Source organism: Apus apus, chromosome 4 (genome assembly GCF_020740795.1).
Source record: "Apus apus isolate bApuApu2 chromosome 4, bApuApu2.pri.cur, whole genome shotgun sequence".
NCBI classification, from domain to species: Eukaryota; Metazoa; Chordata; class Aves; order Apodiformes; family Apodidae; genus Apus; species Apus apus.
The window spans coordinates 14,602,752-14,619,641 of NC_067285.1; the positions used below are offsets into that span (position 1 = coordinate 14,602,752).

The 16,890-nt window shown below is 40.2% G+C and overlaps 1 protein-coding gene across 4 annotated transcripts in view; it reads left to right on the top strand.

Annotated features, from left to right (window-relative positions):
• LCOR (ligand dependent nuclear receptor corepressor) overlaps positions 1 to 16,890 on the top strand; it is an 82,623-nt gene that overhangs the window by 53,108 nt on the left and 12,625 nt on the right. The window contains exon 9 of one of the 4 annotated variants that reach the window (XM_051616721.1): positions 692 to 10,255. The exons of the other annotated variants lie outside the window; for them this stretch is intronic. Within the exon in view, the coding sequence (XP_051472681.1) occupies positions 692 to 1,661 (970 nt within the window). The 3' untranslated portion in view covers positions 1,662 to 10,255. Of the gene's footprint in view, positions 1 to 691; positions 10,256 to 16,890 lie in introns of those variants that run through there. 4 annotated transcript variants of the gene reach the window in all.

Genomic DNA, 16,890 nt, shown 5'->3' on the forward strand with positions numbered 1-16,890 from the left:
TTTCCCTAGCCATGCTATGTGTCAAATGAGAATCAGGGACATGTCTATGTGCAGTTAGCTGTTAAGAGAGCAATTTGGTAAGTGGCATAGTGCAGTGCTTTCATACTTGTTGCTTAAAGTCAAGCAAATACTTTTGAGACCTGCTAAGCATTTTTTTCTTCCCATCCTGAGTCTCAGTTCAATATGCTGTAAGCGAGCCTCATCCAAGATTTGCACCTATGTGTAGGTACTGCAGGTGGCAGTCATATTTGCACGTTGAATGTGTTGCACTTTGGCTTACTCTTTTATTACTGTACTTGTTTAGTGGTAACGTCACACTAGTAGCACAGTTTGTAGCTCTATGGCGATTGATTACTACTTTGTAATTAAGGTGCTATTTTCAGACGCTTGCGCGACGTCTTTTCTACTCCGAGAATTTGTGAACCCAACCAGAGACCAGCCAACAGGTTTCATTTTTCTTTGCCCAAAAAGCTTCTCTTTTTTTGCGAACAAGTTTTAAAACTGACTGATGCTGAGACTTAAAAAAAAAAAAAATTAAAATAAAAAATATTTTTTAAAAAATAGAGAAATATAAATAACACAAAAAGTGATGTTACCCAAGCAAGGCCTTCTAATAAAGGAGTGGCCCCCTCACCCATCCCTCCCTACCTGTGCAAGTCCTGCTCACATCAGTTTCCTTCCATCCAATTAGGCGACCTGGGAGACCCAGCCAGCACCATCCGGAGGGACTACAGAGTGGTGATGGGGTACCTCCAAGAAGCTTGCAGGATGGAACCAGGGAAGGTTATGGCCACTCCACATCTCTTAAAGTACCGCTGGCTCGATCACTCCAGATTAGTGAAGAACTGCTGAGCAGAAACCAGTTTTCTACAGCTGCCAGCCATGGGCCATCTGGACTACAGAATCATGGACAGCATTTAATATTATCCAGGGAGGCTTCTTGGGCAAAACCACACTACGAATTCAATTTCAGCCGCATGAAATTCAGGGGAAATGGTGCACTCAGCAACATCAGTGACCTTCCTTTTCTTACAGAAAACTCTGCCTTTCAAAAAATGGCACTTCAAACTAAACAGGATGGGAAAAAGGACATGAGCCATTCATCTCCTGTGGATTTAAAGATACCACAAGTTCGAGGCATGGACCTTTCATGGGAGTCCCGCACTGGTGACCAGTACAGCTATAGCTCTTTGGTAATGGGTTCACAAACGGAGAGCGCGCTTAGCAAAAAGTTAAGGGCTATCCTTCCGAAACAAAACAGGAGAAGTTTGCTGGATGCTGGACCAGATTCCTGGGGCTCAGATGCTGAGCAGTCTACCTCTGGACAGCCATATCCCACCTCAGATCAAGAGGGAGATCCTGGCTCCAAGCAACCTAGGAAGAAAAGAGGGAGATACAGACAGTACAACAGCGAGATACTGGAGGAAGCAATCTCTGTGGTTATGAGCGGGAAAATGAGCGTTTCCAAAGCTCAGAGTATTTATGGGATCCCCCACAGTACACTGGAGTACAAAGTTAAAGAGAGGCTGGGCACTTTGAAAAACCCTCCAAAGAAAAAAATGAAATTAATGAGGTCGGAGGGGCAGGATGTTTCAGTAAAGATTGAATTAGATCCCCAGGGAGAAGCAGCACAAAGTGCGAATGAATTGAAAGATGAGTAGGGATGTTGTAGAGTGCCAATTACTTTGCAAACTGGGTGAGCACTACTGCATAGTTCAACCACCACTGAGCACACCTGAGTCTCCTGTTTACTGCAATGCTCTTTCCTTTGCAGTTTAGCATAGACTTGTGTGGACACAGGTGAGAGGTGTGCTCTGAATGTCACATTTGTAAATTTTTTTAGCCTGGTATAGTGCAGTTTCCCTCCTTCACCTGCCCACTACCCCTTTTTTCTTCTTCTTCTTCTTTTTTTTTTTTTTTTTTTTTCATTTGTCTTTTGCATGTTTCTCTGTAATAGAGAGTTGACTTACCTCACAAAGAATGCAGATCTGTTGGAAGTGGACATTTTGCCTGTAGAGCCTGCCTGAACTTCTCATGTTGGATTTCTCATGCCTGCCTTTATGGAAATAAGTCCACTTTGTTAAACTGATACTCTCTTAAAACCAGGCTTTTTTTTTTTTTTTTTTTTTTTTTTTTTCAAATGAGAGTCAGACTGTCATTCTTCAAAATCTTTCAGAAATCTTTTTCCCCCTTCTTTTCTTTGATCCAGTTGATTGAAAGACATAAGCTAAATCAAGTCATTTAGGAATGGTACCTCTCTTGAACTCAGAGATTTGTTTATTAGATGGATAATCAGTTGGGTCTAATTAGGCTCTCCGCTATATTCTTTCTAAATTAAACATACTTATCATTCACTATCTGCTTAGTGCTCACCCAGAGGGGAGGGAAAACTTACATACACTACCTTCAGAATATGTCAGTTAATTATTTGTAACACTACCTTCGCTGTAATTTTGTTTGATACTTTTGAAGGGTGATATTTAGACTCACCTGCTTGAGGATGTAGCCTTATCTCACGGAAGACAAGCTTCTCACAGTCAGGAGCAGTCAGGGTACACTAAATGATGTATTAGGGTTTGCCTCATTATAGCAGAACTATGGTTCTTGATGACCTTTATGCTTTTTACAGACTTGATTCTGAGTTTACTAAACTATGTGGTTCCAACAACTAGTTTAAATTACTCTAATCCGGGGAAGGGGGATTTGTGTAACAAACTGCTGTGATAATGCAAAAGAAGAAGAAGAAGAAACCCACAAAACAGTGATCTCTAACGTTACAACCTCAGTAGTCTGCCCAAATATCCACATTAGTGAAGGAGCTTGTTAATGTTCAGGGAAGAAGTAAAACACTGGTAGCCTGATCTAGTTCAGGCTCTGCATCATATCTATCTGTAATACTGTCAGGGTCGAACACTCAATGATTGGGTGTTTGCTTTTTAATATTACAGTTGCCAGTAGCAGGAATGAATCCAAGTCCTGCTTTTTTTGTTGTTTTTATTTAATCTATTTTGCTAGTGGTTTAGCACATGCTAGAATAAGCATTTAAACACCATGAAAGCACTCCATAAACCACGAATCCAGTCTTTTTCAATATGATGATATTGTTATCATTATATGGAGATCCAGGATAAGTTTTGTACAGAACTTTTACCTTTGATACTTTCTGCAGGAGTGGTCAGTAAATAGGTGGAGTTTACTGGACTAGGTAGAATATGACCAAATCAGAATTGCTGGTTCTTCAGGTAGAAACAGTTTGGTCTTAATCTGTACAAAAGGTAGATAGATTTTTCCTGCCCCCCCCCCCCCCCCCCCCCATTTGCACAACCAAAAGAAGCATTGGAGTTTTGTGTGAGAGCATTAAGTGATTGAAAGTGGTTTCTCAAAGTTCATGGGAGGGTGGCCTAGATAGCCCTAGGGATGCTGAATGACTTCTGGAACAGTTGATCTATTAGCCTCTCCCCCTCCCCAGCAACTTCATATTTTCAAAGGTTAGGCACACCATTGCTGTTTTAAATATGCACTGCTCATTCTTGAAACAGACTGGGCATTTGGCCCCAAGTATATTTTGGTTTTTGTTTAATATATTTTAGTACTCAAAATCCTGTTTCCTCATAGCTTTCTAGTTGTCATCTTGACATTTAAAGCAGTTTAAGCTCAGTAGCAGTATATAAACTCTGCAATACGTTCCAGTTTAGCTGGTGATTGCAATAAAGATGAAGTTAAACGTGTGGTTTTCATCTGCTGTTGGAGGTTATGGTAGAAAGTTTGCTGCAAGTTAAAAAAAAAAAAAAGTATCACAGTTTTACTGTTCAGAGAGGTTTAACCTTTTGCAGTTGTCTTTATTTAAGCAACATGAGTTGAGTTTTATAAAACTTGTCACTGTAGTGTATGTGGAGTGCTCATTTTACTAACCTAAATATTTTGTATGTGTATGTTTAAGTGGGTGACAATCGTGCAGCAGAAGAATGGTGTGCCTACCCTTTAATGCTGCAGTTTTAAAAGAGAATTTGTCTTGTCATTTCAGACTGTAGGCTAAGAATTGTAAATAGATAGTGAGAAGTTGAGTACTCTTTATTTGCTTTGGTTAGAAAGTGGATTTTTAAAAAAACCAACAACAAACCAAACGTGTAACTTTCTCAGTTTAAATGTCCTGAGACCTGAAGATTGTAATACTCATGTCTGCAAAGCTTTTAAACACAACACTTGATCTGTGATAACTTAATATTCAGGTAATCTTTCTTTTTCGAGAAGCTTTTGAACAACCACATTTCCTCCAAAGGTCTCTGTTTAAAAAGGAAAAAAAAAAAAGTAAAAAAAAAAGTAGATTATTTTTTAAGCACTAATTGCATTACATTGGTAACTGCAATATAAAATAGCCATTATTGTTTTGTGAAGCATGGTTGAGATTAGTTAGTGGTCCCTTTTTAAAATTTCATGAGCCTCTCAAAAAATAAAAACAAATTTAAAAAAAAAAGCTGCTGAATATTCAAAAGATATATATTTTACCTTATTGTAGGTTTTGTAAATTTAGTCTGTAATATTCAGGTGCACCTTTTAATGTTAACTTTTTGTTTAAAAGTCCCATCTAATGTATTTTCTCTGAGGTGATTCATCACATAAGACTAGTATCACTCTAAGTGCTGCAGTGATCACTAATGTTTTGTTTCATTTTTCACTACGTATTTTTTACAGGCGCTTTCAGTGTAGCTAACTAGTAGTATTTGGGATAATTTTAAATATATGATTGGAATTAATGTTTGTCCATTAGCATGCTTAATTTTCTGCTGACCAGCAGTTTGCATGGCCAAAATCCCTGGTTGACCATATTTTGGTGTGGGAAGGTGTGGTTCACTGCTGTCTTTGTAACAAAAGCCTTGTTTCTCATGCTATTTCTGAAAAGTGGATGCTTATGTTACTTGGATCACTTGGACAGGAGAGAAGGTTTGAAATCTTTCTCCTGCTGCTCTTTTGAGATCACATTAACATGTAACATAGACAAACTGCAACCCTGTAAAAATCGAGATGTCATTAGCAGGAGGCCTTTCGGGCATTTTTCGTCACTAGTTTTCTCTTATTCCTGAGAATGTCCATCCGATGTAGTTATTTGGACTTAACAGTATTGTTGTGTACTACATTGATGTAGCTGAAGAAGCCTGACAGCAAGAAACTGTGAATAATATTTGTGGCAGTCTCTGAAAACTAGTTTTTCAGTCCAAGTATCATGAAGGAGAATCCCTCTCCCCTGCCCCATCCTAGAAAAGTAATTTTATATTTTGTGTGTATAAAGTTTGAAGAATCAAGTTTCATATTGTACTGAAGTTTAGGTGTCGCTTGGTAAATCTTTGCTGCAGCATATAATTGAAGATGAGTAAGGCTTAGTGTGGTAGGGGTCCTGGTGTGGAGTTAATTATCGTACAGTTCTGGTGAGAAAGCCCAACATGTATGAAATGTGTCCTTTTTTTTTATTTGGACTTGTAAGATGTGAAAGTGCTTTTTTAGAACTCTGACCTATTACAAACTATTACCTCACTTTCAGCCAGTTGGATCCTCATTCCACAGTGTTGTAGGCATTATTGTGGCCGTAATGCTTGAGTACAGCTATAGAGTTGAACGTTTCCAGTTAGATATTGTAGGGACATGTATCTGGACTTGTTTTTACTTCTGTCAAAAGATATTTTATTTCCCAGTCATTCCCTGTCTGTCTGGTTGGGTTTTTTTTAAAGGTTCAAGACAGTTTCCTTTAGAATTTCTCATTTTTCCCTGTTACATGGGTGAACTTGCTCCATAAGCAACACAGTTATGCCTTTACTTTCTTCTGGTTGCAGAACTCACAATTTTATGCTTGCATTACCAACCCTATTGTTAGACCCGAATTTCAACTCTGAATTTTCTTGGTAGTTGGAGAAAAGAAATTATTTTTAACAAATGCAGGTGTACAGGTAGGATAGTGCCTCTAGTACAGAGAACACACTCAAAGCTTCTCAAGCATCTCCTATAACCACCTTTTTTGTAGAGCTTTCCAGTGTTCAAGGATATTCTCAAACATGGGAGGCAGGTGTTTGGACCAGTTGAGAGCAGGCATGGAATAGTCTGTGCTTTGTCTTGTGGCAGGCCAACATTTGAGTCTAAATACTTTCATGAGTTACCTGAGGGTACATTGCCTTGCCCTGGAAATTCACAGGAACTGGCACAGTGATTCAGGGGCTTCAGGGTTGAGTAAGCTTTGTGTAGACTAGAACAACCTTTTAGTTCTGATGGAATTGCTTTTTGTATCATCTGAAACAATCGTTACACGGGCAAAACTGGAATTATCATGTGTTTTTTTCCAGTTTACTTTGAAGTAACGCTCTTAAGATGTCCTTGATTCTTAGGAGAAGAACAAAGTGTCCAAGGAGTGAAGGGAACGCTGTGCCGATCCCTTGTTTCTCAAAAACACTGTGGCTACATCTGTAACAGAAAGAGCCCTTTCCTCAGTGAAGACCAAGTTTTAACTTCTAAGTATAAGAATGCATATGCTTGCTGCAGTCCAAACTCTTACGAAGGCAAATTTACTAACCTGTACTGAAAGCTTTGTCACAATATTTTAGATATTTTAAGTTCTCTGCCAAATCTTTGAGGTAGAACAGGAAGGGTTGTTTCCCTCATTTTGATGATGCTCAGAAACTTGTAGGTTTTATCTGCAAATGTTTCAGAGACAAATGTAATTTCAGTCAAAGTCAATGTTGCTTTTTCTTGGCACCAGTAGATAATGTTGACTAATGCTTCTTTAATAAGCTGTATCTAAAAAAAAAAAAAAGTTAGAGACTACTCTTGGTGTTGTAAAGGTTTCCACTTGATCTCAAATTACATTAAAAGCTCCATAATTAGAACCTTCAGAAACCTGAAAATTTGCACGGCTAGTTACATGCAGTTCTGTTGGATGTAGCAAATACAGTAACCACTACAGATATTAATTTTTAATTATTCAGTACATAAACACAATGTACAGTGATCACTAAGCAGGGAGATATTGTGGATTCAAAATTAACTGTAGATGCTCTCCACATATACCACAAAAAAAACGGAAGTAGTTACAGCATTCCAGAGTCCATTCCTCTGCCTCTCTCCTGTTCTTGCTTCAACTGGGGCCAAGTCTCTATACCAGTATTACAGCAGCTGTTTAGGACTTCATGTTCTACCCAGTTCTGCCTATATTCAGGTATTGTCATGAAAACCTTGATATTGAGAGAGCTTTATTTAATCCTCCCAAAAATCTCTTAGCCCAGTTGCAAAATCAGTTTTGCTGGACAATGTACTAGGAGGAAGGATTTCTTTCAGCCTGGCCAGGGCATTTCATTCACTCTCTTAAAAACAAACATCCCTGCCCCTGACCCCATGCTTATCTCTACCAAATTGGTAAGTATAATTCAGAAGGACTCACAATGATAACTCTTAGCTGATGGAGCAGGGATTGGGACAGAGACTTCATTTTGACTCGAGCAGGACAAGTTAACATCACAAAACAATTTCTGTCGTCATCACCTTGTGTGGTCTAACTTAATGGTTTTTTCCTACTTGGAAATAATGAACACACTATTACAACTGCTTATACAGTTTATCAACTACTTGGTGCTACATTTCTCAAATATTTTTGCAGATAATGTTTTTTATGCCTGCACGTGAAAGCATGTAAACTTCACTGTCACTATAAAAAGCACTTGTCTGACCTATTATAAAGTACCAGAAAAGGGATAAGTAACTGCAGCACTTTTTCTGTTACAATGCCAGAGTCTTAATTAAATCTGGTCTTCAGGTTATGAGATACTTTAAACGTACAATCTAGGATCATTAATGGCTTTTCAGGTCAGATCACAGGTTCTCTTGGGATACTAATCTGTTAAAGACTAGTACAACAAATTATTCTGAAGTTCAGGCAGGGGATGTATATATACATGCCTGATATTTTTAACTAATCATTTCAATAGGCCATTTCAGGGCTTGACATTTGGAGTCTGGGATGATGGGTAGGGAAAGGGAAGTTTCCCAAACTGAAAAATCATTTTGGACCATTGTTTAATATTCAGTTTGAAAACTATATCACAAGAAAAATGGGATTCTTTCTCCCTTATGCCTTCAGGGAATGAGTAGTATTTAAAATCTCTGGCTGAAATTCAAGCCTTTTTACCATGTAAATTTTTAATATAAACTCATTGACATGCTTTTTACATCTGAGGACTGAAAATGGATCTTAATGTTTAAGTTGTGGAATGGTATATTTCTTAAATGAAGGGGGAACATTTAAAAAAAATAGATTAGAATACCAGCATTAGTGAGCTTAAGGAATTTTAGTATGTAATAGCAAAGTATAGCAAAGTACTTGATTAAAAAATTAATCTTGAATTGCTAGTCTGTAACTAGGTGCATTCTAATTTAGCAGGTGAATATTCTTTACTTATCGATATATGATGGGCTTTTTGCAAATAGAAACCTTTATCTGAGTCCCATGTGTTGCTTGTACTGATGGGATGTATGCTTACAGCAGCTTACTGCTGCTTTAAAATGTATAAAATATGTTTTGAGTGTTTGCTCATAACTCTTTCTAACCTCCACTTGTTAAATTGTCAGACATTGGTATTTTATCAGTCCGCAATATAAGTTTGAACTAATGTTCTTAGGAATCCAACTTGTACACACACTGTTTAAAAACCCTCAGGGACAGTTTACACACTATCCTCACTCAATTCAGGTACTTGTACTCTCTTCTTAAACCTAGCAGTGACTTGTATTTTGTTTTGCTTTTCTTTTGACGTGCTGATAGCACATCCTTGATGAATGTCAACTTAAAACTCAGTTCAGGTATCCAGGTATAACTCAGCCAAACGGATTTTAAAGCTGCATATTTACTCTCCAGCACACAGTGCCTCAGACACTTATAGTGGCATTCTGTATATTCAGTTATTACTACTGAGCAGATCACGTGGGGGTTCCTGGTATGTATTGTAAGAAATTCCTATGTATATTATATAATATGTATTATATTATATACATATATAGTATATATGTTATCTTAAACTTATATATTTTAAAATGCCACTACTAGCCAGCGCAGCTAAAAACAAAATACATTCCCAACTGCCTCTGCGAACCGCAGAGGCAGCTTCTTAACGTGGCTCTTGCTTCTCTCTCACCATAACTACTTCTAACCTCAAGCACGGGTCCTTGGCTGTCTGACCTCTACACTCTAGTTATGCAATGTCCTTAGAGAATTCTGTGCACTGGCCACTGTGATGGAAACCAATGGGCCGGGAGTGCTTTGAGTTTATTAGTAATTGTTCTGCCAAAGTTGGTGTTTGTATGACAAGCGTGTAAACCTGTCAGATAATCAGCAGAGGTCCAAGTCAGTAACGGTGTGCATAATCGCTTCCACCTAATTGGCAGGACCAGACCCTCAGCAGGTGCCTCCTCTCTGATGCTGAGCACTGATTCAGAACGTGTTGGCACTTAACATCTGTAGTGACAGGCCCCCGCGCCGGGCTTGCAGGGAGGCGGAACCTTAAAGTAAAATCTGCTGCTCTGCTCTCGCAGTGATCTGTTGGCAGTCGCAAGTCAGCAACACCTCTGCTTTATTATTTGACACTTTACATCTAAAAAGTCTTCTCTTTCTATTTATGTAACCCATAGTCTTTGAAGAGTATGGAAAATGGCATTTCTCTCTGACCTCTAGAAGTTCAAGTGTCATGGGAAAAAAAAAAAACAGGAACCCCCCCCCTTTACTCTTATGGACCTCATTTCAATATACTGTTTACAGTTTGACGGAATTGTATAATTTAATATTTCTCTTGTACTGTAGTTTATATTTATTTACAGATTTTTTTTGTACTGTGTGATTTGAATTTTTTGTTCCTTGCTATGATCAATGTTTTATGTAGTAGAGCACTTATGATCACAAATTAAGGTTTTTGGTTTGATTGCACTACATTAATTTTTTAATGCAGTTCTGATTTTTTGACTGGACTAAATAAGCTGTGTCTTAATGTATGTGATAAGTACTTTTAAATTTTTATTTCATGTGGTCCATTTATTTTTTGCATTGTATGTCAAAGCGCTAATTCTCTTGTTGTGCATGTGTAAGATTTAATGGCTCCATTGTATTATTTGACCATGTCATTTTGGAAACACATTCCCAGCTGTAACGTTGTGTATGGTAGTTTTCACTGGATGCTAGACTTTTCAAAACCACTATTCTTCTAATAAATTTTGTTGTGAAAAACTTTAAGGGGTTCCAATTCTGTTGTTTCTAGTGTGCTTTCTAAACGCCTGCACTAATCACCTGATGTTATGAAATGCAAATTACCACCTATCGAGAGAAGCAAGTGAGGAAGTAAAAATAGAAGGTAAAGCAAATTCTGGCTGAAGGATCAAGCTTTGGAGCCTCCATACTCCATTTGTTTCTTGTCTTAAATAGGATTGGCAATAAAGCAGCTTTAGCAGCTGGGCAGGGAATACATGTGAAAGCTGAAACGCTGTCTCGTAGCAGCCCGGTCTCTTGAACTTCCATACTCTTAATTTGCACTTCCCTGCTGGCCACCTTAATTTCTTTCATGGTAAATAATTTATCCGGTGAAGAACAGTCTCTCGGGGTGGGGGTGGGGAGGAAGTGATGTAGGCTTGTTCATTGAGTACTCAGTAATGAGTCAAGGTAAGAACAGGGGTCATAAAATCCCAGTGGGGACCCTGGCCCTCGCTCTGGCTGGGCTTGGCTCCCGTGTGCCAGGGTGGGTGCCGGGGCACTGTGCCCCCCCGAGCACCTGGTACCTCCACCAGAGGAGACAGGCCTGGCCTGGGGGGTTGCTTAGCTGCTTGCTTGCACCAGTAGGCACTTGGTGTTGCTTTTATTCTGTGGCCACCAGCTTTCCCTCTGTGGAGGGGGCAGGTCCTCAGCTTCTGATTAACTTGCAGAAAACTCCAGCAACTCAGTCCTGCTGGACTGCCTACACGGCAACACAGCGACCGTGCTTCAGCTGGCCCTGGTTTGAGACCCACGTTTACTTTCTTGCAACTGTGCTTTGGGTTGAACTACTTCTGATGCTATGCATTATTGATACCGAAATGCTGAATACTAAAAAGTAGGTTACAGTAAGTAAGTGGTGTATAATGGAACCCACGTGAGTTCAGGCATCTCTGCCAACCTTCCTGTTCAGTCCTAGGATGATTTGGGGAGTGATGCATAGGGATTTCCTAGCTTTAGGAAAATTTATAATGCTGCACAATGTTTAGCCCGTTTTTTTTTCCTCTTGAGAAATTATTTTCTCAGCTTGTGCTTTAAAAAGTAGGTAATTTAGGGTTCTCATTTGCTAACAGGATTTTTCAGTGCCTTTTATTTATTCTTTTTAAGATCCTAAAATAACTGTCACATTACAAACTATCAAGTTCCTTGAATACTAAAGCTGGTATTAAAAACAAAGTGAAATGGTGAGATAACTGGGTGTTGTCATTGGTTTAGCTTAACCGGGTAGATCTCTTTTAAATAAAAAAGTTGGTTTGACTAGAGACTACATCTTGCACTTATTCAGGAATTATGTGTAAATAGCTTGAGAGCCTTGTGCTGTAAACTAGCATTTAGATTTTTTTTTCTGTATGTCTGAATACATCTGTCAAATCTATGAAAATAGCCTTTGAGAGTGACAAACCATGTTCCCATCTGCTATTCTTTAGGATTTATTACACCCTGCAAGCTTTTCCCAGAACATTTTTAATTGACACTTCTAGTCCTGTGTTTATGAGAAATACCAAGCTTTTTTGACTTTCCTGTAGGACTTGCTGATTGTCTCTCACTGTTAAGCTGAAGTTGTTCAGACTTAAAGAAACACAGTCTCATTCTTTTAAAGCTGTTTTTTGTAATATGTATCGTGATGAGAGTGCACAGGATGTTGCACCCAGACTCAGAAAGAAGCAACTATTGTTGCTATTGCAGAAGCGGAAAATAAACCTAACTACCCTTTTAGGCATCTTAAGAAGTTTTCTGCTAATTGCCTCAGTTTGTTTTGACTCACAGTGGGTTTTGAACTGCTCTATTTGTTATCGGAAGAGGAAGCTGCCTCTTCTGAACCTGTAGGAGCATATCTGGTCACACCATCTGAAGTAACAGATCCTTCATGGAATAGCAGTGGACTGTGCCCTGCATACACCTGGGTCACTTTCTACAGTCTGGATACTCCAGCAGATGTGAAATGAGAGGCTCTGCTGATTGCTCTCTTGTGGAAATGTGTGTATCTGTGAAGGGAAGGGCAGAAATCTTCGGGTCACTTCTTTCAAGTCTTGGGATTAATATGAGACCTGAAGGATCTGCAAACTGCTGTTGCATGTGCTCTGGCAGATGCCCAGCGATGGGTACTGGCTGAACTGCGATTTTAACCAGTAGTGAGTAGCCAGTTCTTGGACCTTTTTAGGAATGTGATTCATGCACAGAGGTACAGACCAAAAGCAATTTAAAATATGAAACTTAAGTGTTAGGGGCAAATCCAGGAATATGGAGTTTGATACAAAGAAGGTGGCAAAGAGATAAAAGTGAAAGTCGATATTTTTAATATAGTTACTCTCAAGACACTTTAATAGATGTTACACCGCTGGAAGGATCCCTAGTAACACTGTTTGTGGGAGTACTCCTTCCCCTGATGCTGGTACCTTTGATGCAGCCTCCATGACTTAAAATCCAAGATGTTCTCAATTGTCAAGTAGGAAATTGAGAAGAAATCTGAATTACTTCACGGTTGTGAATTGTGAATTAAGTTCCATCTTGCCCACCTCCCCAAAAACCCCGGACAGCACGACCTTTAAAAGCTCTCCTTTAGTGTCATGAAGAGGCAGCACAAATCAATCACTTCTTATTTTTACAGGTCACTTTTAAAATATTGGAATTTACAGGCTGTGTTTAAAAAAAAATTCTGAAGTCTTCTCTTGCCTCCTCCTCCTCTGCCGGTGTCATGCAGCTCTGCAGGAGCTCTGCTGACTACACACTTGACTAAAAGGCAGATTTTTGTAGGAGATGGCTACAGCTCAAATCTCTGGGAATTATTTAAAAGGTCGGCTAAAATGTTGAGTGGTTGAGGTATACTTCAGAGTGTAGAACTATAAGCACTGCTGCCTAAAAATGCAAAGGTTGCCTGTATGAAAATACGGCTGTGTTGCCCCAGGGGACCCACCAGGGTGTTGGGTTGCGACCTTGGGCAGGGCAGTGGCTGCGGCTGGTGCGAGGCTGCCCTGGATCAGCCACACGTGTGTCCCCCCAGTCTGTGCCGTGGCTCCTGCCTTGTCTCTATTGCTGCTGTTCCTTGGGCTTGCTCGGTCACAGCTTGTGTGCCTAAATTTGCTGGACTGCTGCTTCCAGCCTTGTGCCAAAAGGGAGAGTGCTTTGTCTGTACAAGGTTATCAGCAAACTGAAAGAATTTGAGTGTTAAATAAGCAGTTTTGTTACACCTGCTAAGGCGTGGGGGTTATTTTTGCTGACGTGATCCCATCATCACGTGTCCCCAGTCCCTCCCGCCCAGCTAATAAAGCATAGAGCTTGCTTAACTTGTTTTGGAATGACATTCCTAACTTTGAAAGGGGTTTTTAAGGTTTCCTTTCTTGAAGCTGAGCATTTGACTCTGCTTTTCTTCTCCCTGAGCTTTAAGAGGAAGGCTTTGACACCAATTGCTGAAAGTTGCTCTGCAGGGATAGAACTGACACCTGGAGAAGCTGAACTGCTTTCCCACACATGTGAAGGGGTTTTCATACAATTGATAGGTCTGCTGAGGCCCTTGGTTGTAATCCAAGCCTGAGGTGCTTGCTTGGAGACTCCAGTAGTTTCCAACACGTTCTCATTTTAGGTGAAGGTGGTGGTATATTTTTTCATGTTTTCAGGTGTGCTGTGCTCATGTTGTATCTTCCTTGGATTTCGTTCAGGTCTTTAAAGCAAGTAGTGTTGTGTGAGATGTTAGCAATGATTTAAAATACACTATTTGACTTTTAAAGAAGACTGTAAAAAAAAAAAAGCTGTAGTAGTTTTGTTTTGCCTAAGAAACTTTCATTTAAAATATACTGTGCTTTTATGGAAATACAAATTTTCCTCTGATTTCTAACTATCAAACAGTCCGAGATGCGAACACTAAACCAGCTTGCTCTGTACCTGAAGTGTGTTCACTAGTAACAAAATTCTTGTTGGACCATGGTGGCAGCTACCTGACCTCACTGATTCTAAAGGTTTGCCTAGCTGTAAGTCAGTGAGCTTTTCTGCTGATACATAAAAGAAGTACATTTTTCCTCCTGTTTAAGGACCTGTGTTGGCTTTATACTAATAGACAGGCACAAGTGTGCACGGTAAGGATGACTGCTTGACTGCTCCTGAATTCTAGCCTTCTTGCCTATTCCTGTTTAAATCCTATGCTAGTGCCTCTACTTTTGTTTGTAGGCTGGATTGCTAATTGATAAAAGCAATAACTCTGGATTTTAAAGAAATATGCCTTGTGTCTCCATTAATGAGCTTATTATTAAATGAGGAATAATAATTAGTAATAAAGCTTAAAGTCAGTGTAACCTAGCCCGAAGTGACAAATGTAGTGGCTTAGAACTGGCAAAGAGCAGGTTGAGGAGGTTTGGAATTTGGCTGTTTCATGTTCTTTTTAGCTCCTGAGAAAAAAAAAAAAACACAACAAAACAAAAAAAACAAAACTGCTTTCCTTGTGAGATTCATAGGAATAACAAGGCCTCCGCAGGGCAACAGGGAATCTGGCACTCAGACTTTTATGGGTCAGAAATCCCCATGGCGTATGCGGTTTGGGCTCTTGGCTTTGCCACCTGAATGTGCGAGTTGCTGTGAGGAGGGAGGGTTTCAGAGGGGGTTTTGCTGCAATTCCTGGGGCTGGTCCCAGTCTGTATTCCTCTGGCCATATAAAGCATAATAAAACTGCCAACATCCCATTAGTGCTGTGGTCTCGTTACCACCGTGTGAGTGAGCGTGAGTTCATTCCTTTGAGCTTTCAGGGTTGGCCTAGTGCACTTAGTGTTAATAGGATAAAAAACATCTGTGGTAGAGGAGATCCATGAGTGCTTGATGGGCAGCATGTGCTAATGGGCCATCATTGCTTTAGTTTCCTCTGCAAAGGTTAGGGACTCATTTTCCTGCTGGTGGGAGCAGCAGGACCAGGGAGGTGCGGAAGTCAGAGGGAGGCAATCTGTGATGGCATCTCGGGGAGGATCTGCCCAGCTGTGGTGCTTGCTCCTTCCTTGCTGTGTGTGAGGAGTGATGAGTCACTTTTGCTTTTTTTTTTTTTTTTCCCCAAGGGATCTGTTCCTTTGCGGGCATAAAATGTTGTTGATAATTTTTTTTCCTGTGAATATTCTTTTAATGGCAAGCCAGCAATTGGTGGGTTTTGTCCCCAGGATAAAGACACAAAAACAATACCTATCATTAAGTTGTGAGAAGGAAAATTGCACAGATATAAAGATATAAAGTACATTTTAACTGCGGTGTCCAGTTATGAAGGGTAACCTGCCAGAATTGAGGATGTTTTAAACATGGTAAATAACCCTAAATAAAACTGAGTCTATTAGTGGTGGTGGCATGTTACATGCTAAGCAAGATGTAATTCCCTGCCTCAGTTTGCCATGCAGCAGGAGAAGTATCGGATATGAGGGGATGATGGGACCATATTTATTGGACGATTGGTCAGAGTAGGTTTGTATGTAGCATTGAGATGTGTGATGATGTAAATGAAGGAGAATAATAATTGTGGGCCAGGATACCAAGGTGAATTGTGGAGAGGAGAATGGACTCTCTTAAGAGGGGGAGGAAGGACAATAGTGTACAATCACAAGGGTTAAAAAGAGATGATGTGAGGGGTGTGCAGAAATGGAAGGATGAGAGGTTTGAGCTGAAGGGGAGGGATGTGCATTAGCGCAGAGGAAACCTCTTTCCACTGGAATGCATAGAGACATTTCCTGCCTTATGTTTTTGTTTCTTAATAGTTATCTGACTATAAAATTAACCTACATAATTTACTGGTAGTTGAATGGCAGTTAAATTAACCCACTTTCAAAATAGAGCTTACCTAGCCCATGAGCTCTGAGACTGCCTCGTCCCCAGGCATCCGGGGCTGCAATCCACTTCTCTGCCTTAGCCTATTTCCCAAGCAGGCAGCCGAAGTGGTGCATCAGGAGCAGGGTTTGCTGCTCAGCCTGGCAGTTGACAGAGAATACGGACACATATCAAACCCTTAGTTCATATTTCACTCGGCATTTTCGTGCAAGGAGGTGTAGCGTCAGCATGTGAGGAATGCTGCCGTTAGGAGTTGTGGTACTGTTCCTGTTAACAGCGTGTCCTTGATTATCTGAAGCCCAATTATCTGAATTTCCAGGTTATCTGAAATGGGGTGGTATCCCCCAGTGTCTGTTAATTACACCCAAGGTACCCTTTGCTCTCCACATGTCTTTCACTGGCCCCTCCCAAGCTTTGGTGGCTGGGTTGTGCTGAGGGTTTTTAGCTCTAGCAAGCACTCTACCTAGCTGCTGCATTTGCTTTTTCGTACCCATGTTGGGAAAAAAAAATGATATCCTGGATATTTGCAGACTTTAAAATCCTTGAAGACTTCTAGAAGTAGTAGACACTGGCTGTGTGTAGTGACGTGCCTGCTGGAGCTGGGACCAGCAAAGTTTGCAGAGAGGGCACCCACTGCAATTGGGTTTTCTTCCACCCCAGAGGTCAAGCTCCCCAGTACAGGTGCAGTGTAGGAGGGGAAGGTGGGATTTGTCACAGCTCACAAGCCTTAATTTACTGCAGAGACAGGTAATTCACTTTGGTGGGGAGTTCACCTGTGGTTTCACTCCATCTGACCTATGTGTACATGCCCAAGGGCTGGGTAGGGAGAGCTTTGT